A 12176-nucleotide genomic window follows, 5' to 3' on the forward strand; every position below is an offset into this window, starting at 1 on the left:
TGTCTCTCTCCCTCTCCCTCTCTCTCTCTGTCTCTCTCTCTGTCTCTTTCCGCACCCCCATCTCTGTCTTTGTTCAAGCTAATTTATCTCAGTCCTTCTGAGAAATTAAAATGTCAACACAACCATAAACATGTGACCACCAGACTAAGATGGCCTTGAAGAAACTAAGGCCATACAGTGATTATTCATACCAGTAAGAGTTGCATGTACTCAATCACTTTGGGGAAGTTACTAGTTTCCTTCCTTTGGCATTTTGGAATCCTTGGCATTTGTAAAGGCATCCCTCTCCTAAAGCAAAGCGATGTTCCTGAACAGTGGATCATCTCCGTCAGACAATTAAGCAATAAACATTTGTTAAGTAGCTACTAGGAGCAAGTCACAGCGTCAGGCACTCAGGATACAAAGATAAAAATGAAACAGTCCCTGCCCTCAAGGAGCTTACATTTTTCCAGATGTCCTGTGGGCTGATTCTGCCTTGGAGAAGAGGAGGACTGAATAAAATTAATTTCTTTCCTGGCTGCCCCTCTCCTAGCCTCTTCCCTTGGTCCCAGCCCTTAAAAGAATCTATATCCTAATTAATTGAAAGTCTTGCCTTCTCTAAATATCCCACCTGTGGTATGCTAGTAACCCATAAAGTTGAAGGGAAGAGAACACTTTGAACTAATCTCAGACATGGCATCTGAATGAGGATGGAACCATTTGGGAAAAGTAAGGGAGTGGTTAGGACATGTGATTTCATCAGTTAGGCTATGGAACTAAGAGCATGGAAACTTCCACCACTGAAATATTGGGAGCTCCCCTTTAAATCTTTAGAGAATTGCTTGGGGGCACTGAGAAGTTAAGTGGCTTATCCATAATCACATAACTTGTATGTGTCAAAGGCAGAATTTAAATCCAGGTTTTCCTGACTCCAAAGCCAACTGTCTTTCCACTGTACTTGATGCCTTTTCAGGACCCACTCCACCATTACCCAGCAAACATTTCTGCCCTTTTCCATTTCTGTAAGAGATCAGGATCCTGGTTGACCTTATACTGCTTAATGGGTAGCTATACATCTTTAGGTTGGGCAAAGAGTTGTTTTTCTAGGCTCCCATTTCCCTTTTCCTGGTGATTGACCCTCTGAGTTATTCCATCAAAGGCCACCTGATTAGTTAGAAAAATGGAAGTCTTCTCTCTCTCTGTCTCCTCTCTCTCTTCTTGTCTCATTCTTACCTCCCCCCCACCCTCACCTCTGTCTTGAGGCAAGCTAATTCATCTCAGCACCTCTGGGACATTAAAATGTCAACACAACCATAAACATGTGACCCAACTAAGATGGGCTTGAAGAAACTGAGGCCATACTCTCCTAAGGCCAACATCTTAGACGCTTTAAGTCAAGTCTGTCTGTGTAGTGTAAAAATATAAGAGTACATTTCTGGGGAAAGCACATTCTTAATAACATTTTTAGATTGGAATTTATGGATACAATGGAATATAGTCTTTTTTTTTAAATAAAGGGTCAGGCATGAAGTCCATAAAAACCCATGCACAGCCATGAGAAAACAAGGACTAGTTTCCATGACCAGAAGCTAAAACAATAATAATAATTGACATTTATACAACACTTCATAGCTTACAAAATGAATTATACATATACAATACCATAAGATCAACAGGATCTCTGCCCATTATATAGATGAGGTAACTGGGGGGAATGAGAAATTATGTCTAATTATGTCCACATAGTTAGTATGTGGCAGTCAGATTTCAAACATTATTTTCTGACTTCTAGTCCAGGCTACTAAATGATTAAAGCATTTACCTTTTCTTTTGATTTCTTTATGTTTCACTTTCATAGAAATCTGTTTACTCAAAAAAAAAAAGCATCAAATCAGAGATTCATCTCCATTTAAATTACAACTCCTAATTGATATAAATAGGTGTCTGGAGGAGAAAAAAAATGGTTGATTTGACTTCTCAAACAATTCAATTGCAACCCCATAGGCAGTGTGTTTTGGTGGGAAAGAATGCTGAACTTGTAGCCAGGTGAGACCTATTCCAAACCTACCTCTGATAAAAGCTATGTTATCTTGAATTAGTCATTTCACTACTTTGGAGTTCTTTTTCTCATCTTTAAAATGTGTATAATAATACATAAAATATCAACTTCATAAAGTTGCTATAAGAATCAAATAAGATAACCTATATTATCTAATTAGCCTTAAAGGACTAAAGTAATGTAAGCTATTATTATTATTTCAAGTGGGGAGTAAAAGAGTTGTATTTATAGTTAGTGCCTGAGGGAGAGAAGAGGAGGTACTATGACCTTACCAAAACAGACTTTTCATATCACAATCACAAATTCATATCAATAGAAGGTGCCTCTACTCAATCCCTTTGGCATTTTGGAATCCTTGGCATTTGTAAAGTTGTCCCTCTCTCCTAAAGATATAGCAAACTACTGTCCCACCTCCCAAGCATTGTCAGTTTAGAGGCGAAAGAATTCAGTATCTCTGCTTCATTGATCTGACTTACTCTTAGCTATTTGGAGAAAATAAAAGTGGGTCAACTACCCCCCCAAAAAAAATCCGTTTTGAATCTATAGCTTTAATAATCAATACACTAGAGTCAAAGAAAAAGGGTTCTAATACCAGCTCTGCTACTAATTTCCTATATACCTAGGGAAAAATCAACCACCGTGTTTCTTTATCTGTAAAATGGTGAAAGAGGGTAATAACATCATATAAATTTCAGCTACTATTACTATTTCTTTCAGGAAAGGACTTTTGTAAATGAATTGTATTTGTAGTTAGCAAGAGACACCATGGCACTCAATACATCAAAACTCAACTCATTTCTCCTCCACAATCTACCTTGCTTTAACAATATTCCCCATTTCCATCAGTGGTACCACTATTTTTCCATTCTTCCTATAGTCAAACTAGAGATAGTACTTTTTTTTTTTACTCATCTAGTTCTTATATATAATTTCAATACATTTTTTCATGTCTTCTTCAAAATGTTTCTAAGGTATGCCCCTTCCTTTCCATTCTCACTGCCACTATCCTAGTTCAGACCCTCATCATAGTATACCTAAATTTTTGTGCTAATCTATGAAATGATCTCTTTGGCTCTAATTATTCCCCTTATCTAGTTCATCCTGCTTGCTAGTCCCATACTAATCTTTCTAAAACACCACTCTTATCATATCATTCCCTTGTTCCCTCACTATTGCCTATTACTCCCCACCTTGCCTCATCAAGTCTCAAGTCATTCACACGGTTTTGAAAGCACTCCATTTTCTAACCCCACTCTATTGATTCAACATATTTCTCATGTTTCACTTACTATTATTGCCCTCTAAATACCACAATAAAGTAATACTCCTCTCTGTCCTATAATGACGCTATGCTCATCACGGCCCAGATCAAAGTTTCCCTCCTTCGTGAAGTTGTTTGAGATTTGTTTAACCCACACTGATCTGTCCCTTTTGTGGACTCTTACTGAACACATAGCTGGTGCCTCACAATCATATAGTTTAGCACTGAATTTTTCTCACATGATTTCACATATGTTAGTTTTGCTTCCCTAACTAAATTATTTTAAGACCAAAAAAAGTATTTCATATATTTCATTGTGTCTTTCATAGCCTGAGAATTAGTAGGCACTCAAAAAATAATTGATGTGAAGGTGATTAAAATTACCTCAGTAAATGAATTGGATCTTTGGGCAAGAGTCATTTATGATCCACTGATCTTGTATAAAATGTCATTAAAGGATAAAAAAGGTGATACTCCCTAGCTTCACCTTCCCCTTTCTGTCTTATTTCTGCTGAGGGTACCACCATTTTTCCAGTCACCCATGTTCACAACCTAGGAGACAGTCAGTAAGCATTTATCAAGCACCTATTATGTACCTGGCACAGTGCTAAGTCCTGGGGATACAAAGAAAGTCAAAAGATAGGCCCTGACCTCTGATCTAATGAGAAAGACCTGAAAACAACTATGTCCCATCAAAATGCAGGATAAATTGGAGATAATCAACAAAGAAGGTACTGGAATTTATGGAGATCGGGAAGGCTTCTTGTAGAAGGTGAGATTTTAAGTGGAACTTTAAAGGATGCCAGGGAACCCATGACGCAGAGAGGAGGATGGAGAGTATTCCAGGCATGGGGACAGCAGAGGCTAGAGATGGAGTGTCTCTTGCAAAGAACAGAAAGGAGGCCAGAGTCATTGGAACAAAGTATACACAGCAAGGAATGAGGTATAAGAAGACTGGAAAGGTAGAAAGGAGGCAGGTTATGAAGGGTTGTGAATGCCAAACAGAAGATTTTACTTTAATCCTGAAGATGATAAGGAGAACACTGGAGTTTAATAAAATAGGAGAGTGATGTGGTCAGATCTGTGCTTTTGGAACCTTGGTTTAACATCTGAGTGGAAGATGAGCTGAAGTGGGGAAAGGCTTGGGGATTGGAGACCCATCAGCAGCCTATAGCAGTTATACAAGTGTGAGGTGATGAGGCCCCACAGCAGGGTGATGGCAGTGGCAGAGGAGAGAAGGGGGCCAGCCGAGAATGTTATGAAGGTAAAATGAACAGGCAACAGATTAGATGTGGAGATTGAGAGAGGATGAAGAGCTGAGGAGGACACCTAGGTTGCAAGCCTGGGAGATGGGAAGGATGAATAGGGCCTTCGAGAGCAAACAGGTGGCACACTGTCCCTGGAGTCAGGAGGACCTGAGTTCAAATCTGGTCTCAGAAACTTGACATACTTACTAGCTGTGTGACCTTGGGCAAGTCACTTAACCCCAATTGCCTTACCAAAAAAGGAGTAATTGGGAAGTTCAGGAGGAGGAAGAGTTTGGAGGAAGTTCAATTTTGGATATGCTGAATTAGAGACATCCTTGACTCTTCACTTTCACTTACCCTGCATGTCTAGTCAGTTGCCAAGTCTTGTGAATTCTAGACCTCTCCGATTCTGCCAGTTCTCTCATCTGTACCCTTCTCTGTATTCACACACTCCACAGTCATCACCCTCATTCAGGCTTGTCAGGGGCATAGGTGTAACAGCGAGAACCCTGGCACACCCAGGATGGCCTGCTAGCACAGGTTCTTGGATCTGCTTTTCCAGGAAAGACAGATCAAAAAAGGGGTTAACATTCCTACTTTTTATTACATTCACTAGTTCAGGGGAAAGGTCAGCATCCTTAACTTGGAGAAAATACAAGAAGAGAAATTAGCATAAAGACCAACAGACAACGCTCTGACTGCCTGAGTCAAAGCAATATTGCTGTCCACTTTACATACAGCACTGGATCCAGAGAACCTTTACATCTGAACAAACAGGCGTCCTGAACATACAACTATTCAGTGTCTCCTCCAGGGAATCACAAGGTCCTTCTCATAAGTGAACCCCCAAAGCAAAGTACCAACTCAGAGTATATATACACTTCTCAGAGCCAGAAGGCATCACTACCCTCCTGACTCAGTGCCTAATCAATTGAGTACCAAAAGGTGTGAAAGCCTTCCTATAAGCAAGTCTCCCCTAAACAAGCTTCTCATCAAGCAAGTTCCTTCCCCAGTGGGCTCCACAAGAGGCCTATTAATGAGTGGGGAAGATCTTATTATCCCATTAACATTACAATAGGTCTGGGGGGAGGAATCAGAAGCCTAAAAGCCATATGTGGCCTTGGGTGCAGCCTTTTGACTGAGTCTGTTTTTTTTTTTCAGAGCAAATCCTTTTCTTAAGGAGATTTGTTCTGTGAGGGTTGGGTTCAAAGCACCCCACAAAGTACCCTAGAGGGCCATATGTGGCCTTGAGGCTGCAGGTTCCACACCCCTCTCACACTAGCACCTTCTTAGTTCAGATTCTATGATGGGATGAAATGAGGAATTGTCAAGTCATTAAACATTTACAGAAAGAGGTCGGCTTTTCCCTAACCAAAGCAAAGTCAGGAAACAAGGATTCAATGGCCCTTAGCCCCTCTGGGAGAAGCACTCTTCCTCTCCATCTGGAAATGCATCTAGTCAATAGGTCATCAGTATATGGCAACTCTTGTGAACTTAGGCACCCACCATGTCTGAGAAGCACAGACTCCATGTGACAGGGACTTCTTTTTACCCCTAAATGACTAGAAAGCTGCCTCAGAGAAGGTGGGACCAATCAACTTCCAGGGGCAACTTTGTCTTGGGCCTACTGATGGAGAAAAGGGCAAAGGAAGGTGGGTAAGAAAGCTGCCTCGGGAAAACTGAAACTCATCAGGTCTAGGGGCAGCTTTGTCTTCTTTGAGTTAAACACTGCCTCTCCATATTGTGGGGGGAGGAAAGAAGTTGTCAGAGCAATTCTAGTCCTATCACTTCTCATTGGATTATTGCAGTAACCTCCTAAATTGCCTGCATTCAGCTATCTCTCCCTTATCCAATCTACCCTCCAGACAGCTCACACACTGATGCCCTTATAGTTCAGACCATGTAGTAACTCTCCAGCTCAAGAACTGTCAGTGATTCCCCACTGCCTGCATTACAAAATGCAAATTCATCTGTTTGACATTTAAAGAATTTTTTTTCTAACAATCTGGCTATATCCTATCTTCTCAGCCACATTATACATTACTCACTAGCTAATTTGTAGTTCCACATATACTACATTCCATCTCCTGTCTCCCTGCTTTTACTTAGGCTGAAGTGTTTATGAAGCATCTATCCCATGCCCGGGCAGTTAGGCAGTAAAGTGGATAGATCTCTGGACTTCAAACCTGGAAGACATCTTTCTGAGTTCAAATCTGGCTTCAGACATTTATTAGCTTTGTGACCCTGGGCAAGTCACTTAACCCTGTTTGCCTCAGTTCCTCATCTGTAAAACGAACTGAAATGGCAAACCACTCCAGTATCCTTGCAAAGAAAACCCCAAATGAGATCACAAAGAGTCAGACACAATGAAATAATTGAATATCCCATGCCTAGAATGCTTTCCTTCCCCACTTCCACCTCTCAGTATCCTTCTAGGGTGAGTCAGATAAGTGCTACATTGGAACCAATTGGTCTCTGTCTCTAGATTCCTGAACTCTGATAAGTGGGATTCTACCCTACCTTTCTTGGAATCAGGTCTCCATATTACTTCCTGATCATTTCCAGCCCTTAAAGCTATTCCACTTTAGAACTCCCATTTATGTTTTGCATTTCCCATTAGATTATAAACTTTTTAAGAACAGGCACGATCCACACATATCATACCACAGCCCTGACAAAATCCCTTTATGTTTATTTTGTATATATCCTGTATTTACTTATCTATCTACCTGTATTCCCTCCAACATAAGCTCCTTGAGAATAGAGACTTTTTCACATTCTTTTTTTTCCCTAATTCCAATACCTAATACAGTGCCTGCTATGTAGAAGGTAATTAGTAAAAGATTATTGATTGATTGATTAGATATTACAGTTCAAAGTAGAAAGAGGGAAGTTACCCACAGGTTATGAATGTATTTCTGGGGAGAATCAATTTAAGGGAGAAAATACCTAGTTCTTGGTTATGCTTCTCAGCCTGAGAATGACTAAGGAATGCTGGGAGAGGACCTATCGGTCAGACTGGGATTAAAGAGAGCTTTGGAACAGTACAACACTGAGAAGAAGGCAGGACAAATGGCCAAACTAGTCTTTTCAAATTCTTTTTGTAGTTAGGGAAGGAAGAAAAGAACAGAGGGTGGGACAGAAAGGAAGGAAAGAAGAAAAGAGCCTCATGAGCTCAAAAATGTCTGTTTTCCCATTTCAGCACAAATTGAAGTGATACCATGCAAAATTTGTGGCGATAAGTCCTCTGGAATCCATTACGGAGTCATCACATGTGAAGGCTGCAAGGTATGAGACTTTAATAGAACCTGGTCCAAAGCATCAGGGCACTTAATGATGATATTTGTAGTTGGCTGCCTTCCTTTTAATTTATTATAGATATGTATGTATATATATATATATTTATGTATGTGTATATGTATGTGTGTATGTAATGTGTGTATGTATATATAATTGACTGACCAGCCAACAGTGCCTTAAAAACTGCTTTTTGTTTAAGGTCCTGAATTATTCACATGCGCAGCAGCCATATAAATACAGCAGCTTGCTGTGTTAGCCGTGTTGTCCCCATTAAACTTGAGGGCACTTTCGACCTGTGAGGGCAAATTAAAGGTTAAAAATAAATATTGTAAGGTGATAGCTATAAACATTTCCCTGAGCCTCTTGAGAAAGGGCAAGCCAGTCTAACTGTTGCAATAGGAATTTAGCCATCCTTTACTTTCATGGTCAAGGAGAAAAGCCAAAAGAATTTTAGAATGGGGAAAGATCTTAAAGGTCATCTAGCTCAAACTCATTTTACAGATAAGGAAACTGAGGCTCAGGTAAGAGAATTTATTGCCCAAAGTCAGCATGGTAAAGTTGAAATTGGGCTGCATTTAGAATCAGATGAGTTTAATTCTTGGCTCTATCACATGCTACATTACATATGTGACCCTATCTGGTGTGGCCGAGGGGAAAGAACACAGGTTCTGGAGTCAGAGGACCTGGATTCAAATCCTACTGCTGATGCTTGCTACCTGTTTGACCTTGGGAAAGTCATTTCTCATCTATAGGCCTCAGATTCCTCCTTGGTAAAATGAGAAAGTTAGACTAGATACCCTCTGAGATACTTCTCAGTTCTAGACCTTTGATCCTAAATCACTTCACCTCTGAATGTCCATCTTTTTATTTATTAAGATGGACCAAATGGCCTCTGAGATTCTTCCCATCTCTAATTTATAATTGTACTGAGGCACAGAACTGGATATTAAAAATCGGCTTCCTGACTTCCAATCCCATTACTATTTCTTCTGCCTTGTCTTCCAAAAAAAAAAAAAAGAATATAAGTGATCAGCTCCTTTTCAAGGAAATCCTAAGAGAAGTGAAGCAGTTAATATGTATCCAGTCTTAAAGTTAACAAAATCAGATGCATAGCAAGTTTACAAAATGAATGATGAGAAGTAAAAAGGGAACTATAGATCAAGTATGGAGGGGAAAATGAGAACTGTTACACAACTGTTTCAAAGTCACATCAGTTAAGACTGCAAATAGAACATGTAAAATGCAGCACAGCATGTGCGGGGAAAGGTGACATTACAGGAGCAGTTATTGGAAAGAGTAATTACGACCCTGATTGAAGATGCAAGCAAAGTGAATCATTATTTAATGTCAGTAAACTGAGGCGAGAAACAGCACAGTCATAGATTCTGAGATCCGATCTTCATGTGAAGACTTTCAAATATAAATGAAACAAAGCCCATTGTAACACCATTGAATAGTGATGCTGGGTGAGAAATTGACAAGTCTTTTTATAATGCTCACACAAAGTGTGATCCCTGTAATTGAAATTGGCACCAAAAAAAGAGGAAAAAAGGAAATAAATGATAAAAGAAAAAAAGAGAGAAGCTTTATCTCAGTAACCAGTCAACATCCTGAGCTCCCTTGGATATGATTACTGTTAATCCTTTTGTGAACCTCCAGAGATGTCCCTTAATATTCTCCTGCACCACAGCTTTATAATTAAAGGTTGGAAATGTATCAGCTGTATGCATTTGTTCCTTCCCTGGCCACCATTTCCTACAGTAAAGGTAACATGACGTTATCTCTTCTCCCCCTCCTGGCATCATTTGTTACTTCTCATGGGCAAAAAAGACAGAAATTTTCCCTAACTTCCTGAGAGAATGGAGTTATGATGTTTCTCTTACAGGGAAAGACACTTCACCTCTATTGGTTTTTAAATAATCCAGTGCTTTTCACACAATATTTCCTGAAAGACTGTATCACCTAGTTCAATGTCAAGTGAAACTGGTTCATGTTTAATTGTAAAACAAACAGAACCTAGATGAAAAGAAAAGAAAAGAAAAAAGAACCTCAAAGCATGGAGAAATGTTTTTTCCATGTAGAATCAAAAACATTTTCCCAACATTTTCTTCTTCTCTATGCTATAGTTAACCTAATTAGAATATAGGTAAATTTAGATTCCAAAAGATTAAATGGCTTGCCAAATGGAAAACAACAGGTCAGTAACCATACTGGGAATAGCATTTAAGTGTTCTGGCTTTTCATCATCTTCTCCCTTCTGCCTCTCCTCTTCGAATAGAAATCAACCTTCAGCAAAGAATGTAGCTATTGTTCTATGGGGTACTCTAAGCTTTGAGTTAAAATGACATTCTGAATCACAGAATGTAAAAGAAATCTTTAATGATTAAAAAAATTTAAACATGTTCTAATTTCCTTCAAAGAAGAACCTCAAAGAAGTTTTTTTTTCATAACAGCAAGGCAACACTCCACATCAACCCTCAAATGTTTCATGACATTATTTTCAAGTCAGTACCAACAACTCATTTTTAAATAACATTGACTCAGCTCATGCATTCATTCAAATCCCTGTTCATTCAATAAAATTTGAAACAGAAACTACTTTTCATGCCAAAAAGCACATTTGCAATAATGAGCAACAGATAAGCAAGAAATGCCTCATAATTAGTGTCAAATTGGCCTTAAATTAAGCCTGTAGCCATAGCTTCAGGAAAATGTTTCTCAGTCAGTATCAGACCTGTGCTCTACAGTTTTTCATCAGCTCTTTGACTAAGCTGATCTTAAGTACCAAAAGGCACAAACCACACAATGCTTATTGAAATATATATCTCATGTCACTATTAATCAAGGTATATTTGCTGAAATGATGCCATATAACTTGTTTTCATGGATTCCAGGAAGCCATATTATTTCTTTCTGGGACTTGTCATAACTTCAATGCAATCATTTGTCCTTGAGTATCAGCCCAGTTTCCACCTCAGTGTGAATCCAGTCTCTGTGCCATCCAGATCTCTCATTCTGCTTTGATGATACTTCTGGATCCCAATATTGTCACCCCTGAAATCTCAAATTCCCATTCCACTGGATAAATCATAGTCATGGATATGCCATGATGATGCTAATTCTTTTCAAGCACAGCTTTTGCTGATGGTGGGGGAATGGGTAGTGGAACCCAGGACTGATTCTGGTGCTGAAATGAGATGGTTGGCCTCTCCTCAAATTAAATTTGTTTTTAAAGCAATCGGGGTTAAGTGACTTGCTCAAGGTTACAAGGCCAGTTATTTCTGGGTGTGGTGCTGAGTATCTGAGCCCAGATTTGATCCCCAGGTCATCCTGACACTGGAGCCAGTGCTCTTACTTGCTGAGCGACCTGGCTGCCCTCAAATTAATTTTTGAAGTACAGCAAGTTGAAGTTCCATTATATAGGGGCTGATGACTCTGGGCAAGAGTTTTACTCAAGAACACTTAGGAAATCAAATCAATTAGCATTTATTAAGTACTTACAACTGGAAAACACTAAGTTAAGTGTCAAGGATTTAAAGAAAAAATCAAAAACACTCCCTGACCTTAAGGAGCTTACCTTCTAATGGAGATGATACACACCATCACTGAGTTCTTTCCAAGCTCTTAGCCATTGCTTTTTCCCTTCATAAACTGTGTGTGTATGTGTGTATGTGTCTGTTTTGTGTATATATATATTGCCAGCTGCAGAATCCACTTCATTCAGCTTTCCTAAAGCAACATGGTACTGTGAGAAGAACAATGGCTCTGTCAATGGACCCAGGTGCCAATCCAATAAGTGTCAGAGGGAGGACACATTCTCCCTATGGCCTTAGACTCTATGACCTCCCATTAACCTCCATGGACTCCAGTTTTCCCAACTGTAAAAGAGGAGAACATAGAGTGGAAATCTCTTCCAGCTCAGATCTATAACCCTATGCCTAGACATAAGTTTGTTCCCATTTTCTCACACAGGACCTAAGGACAAACAGAAGCCTTTGGTTTTGTGCTTGTTCCTAGTTTATCAGTTTACATAGCACATTCTGGGGACACTCTACCTTTCAGTGACATTATCATATCCGTGATGTAATGCTGCTGCTGTTCTTCCTGGAGAAAGTCTGCATTGTCTTTAATGGGAGAACCTGAGCAGGATCCAAAGGGAGGTATCCAAAGAGTTTTTACACATAAATAAATTTGTGTTGACATTAAAACCCCTCCAAAGAAACCTCACTATTGAGAACATCCCCTCCATGCATGGTAATGGTTCTTGGGTTTTGTTTCTTATAAATACATACATATATATTTCTCTCTCTCTCTCTCTCTCTCTCTCTCT

The 12176-nt window shown here is 39.5% G+C and overlaps 1 protein-coding gene across 1 annotated transcript in view; it reads left to right on the top strand.

The window, feature by feature from the left end:
- Positions 1–12176, top strand: part of RORB (RAR related orphan receptor B) — a 260668-nt gene that overhangs the window by 186418 nt on the left and 62074 nt on the right. The window contains exon 2 of the mRNA XM_069084605.1: positions 7749–7834. Coding sequence (XP_068940706.1) covers positions 7749–7834 — 86 coding nt within the window. The remainder of the gene's footprint in view (positions 1–7748; positions 7835–12176) is intronic.

Source organism: Petaurus breviceps, unplaced genomic scaffold, assembly GCF_028583685.1.
Source record: "Petaurus breviceps papuanus isolate PSGF00001 unplaced genomic scaffold, PetGlider_PUasm1.0 175, whole genome shotgun sequence".
Taxonomy (NCBI): Eukaryota; Metazoa; Chordata; class Mammalia; order Diprotodontia; family Petauridae; genus Petaurus; species Petaurus breviceps.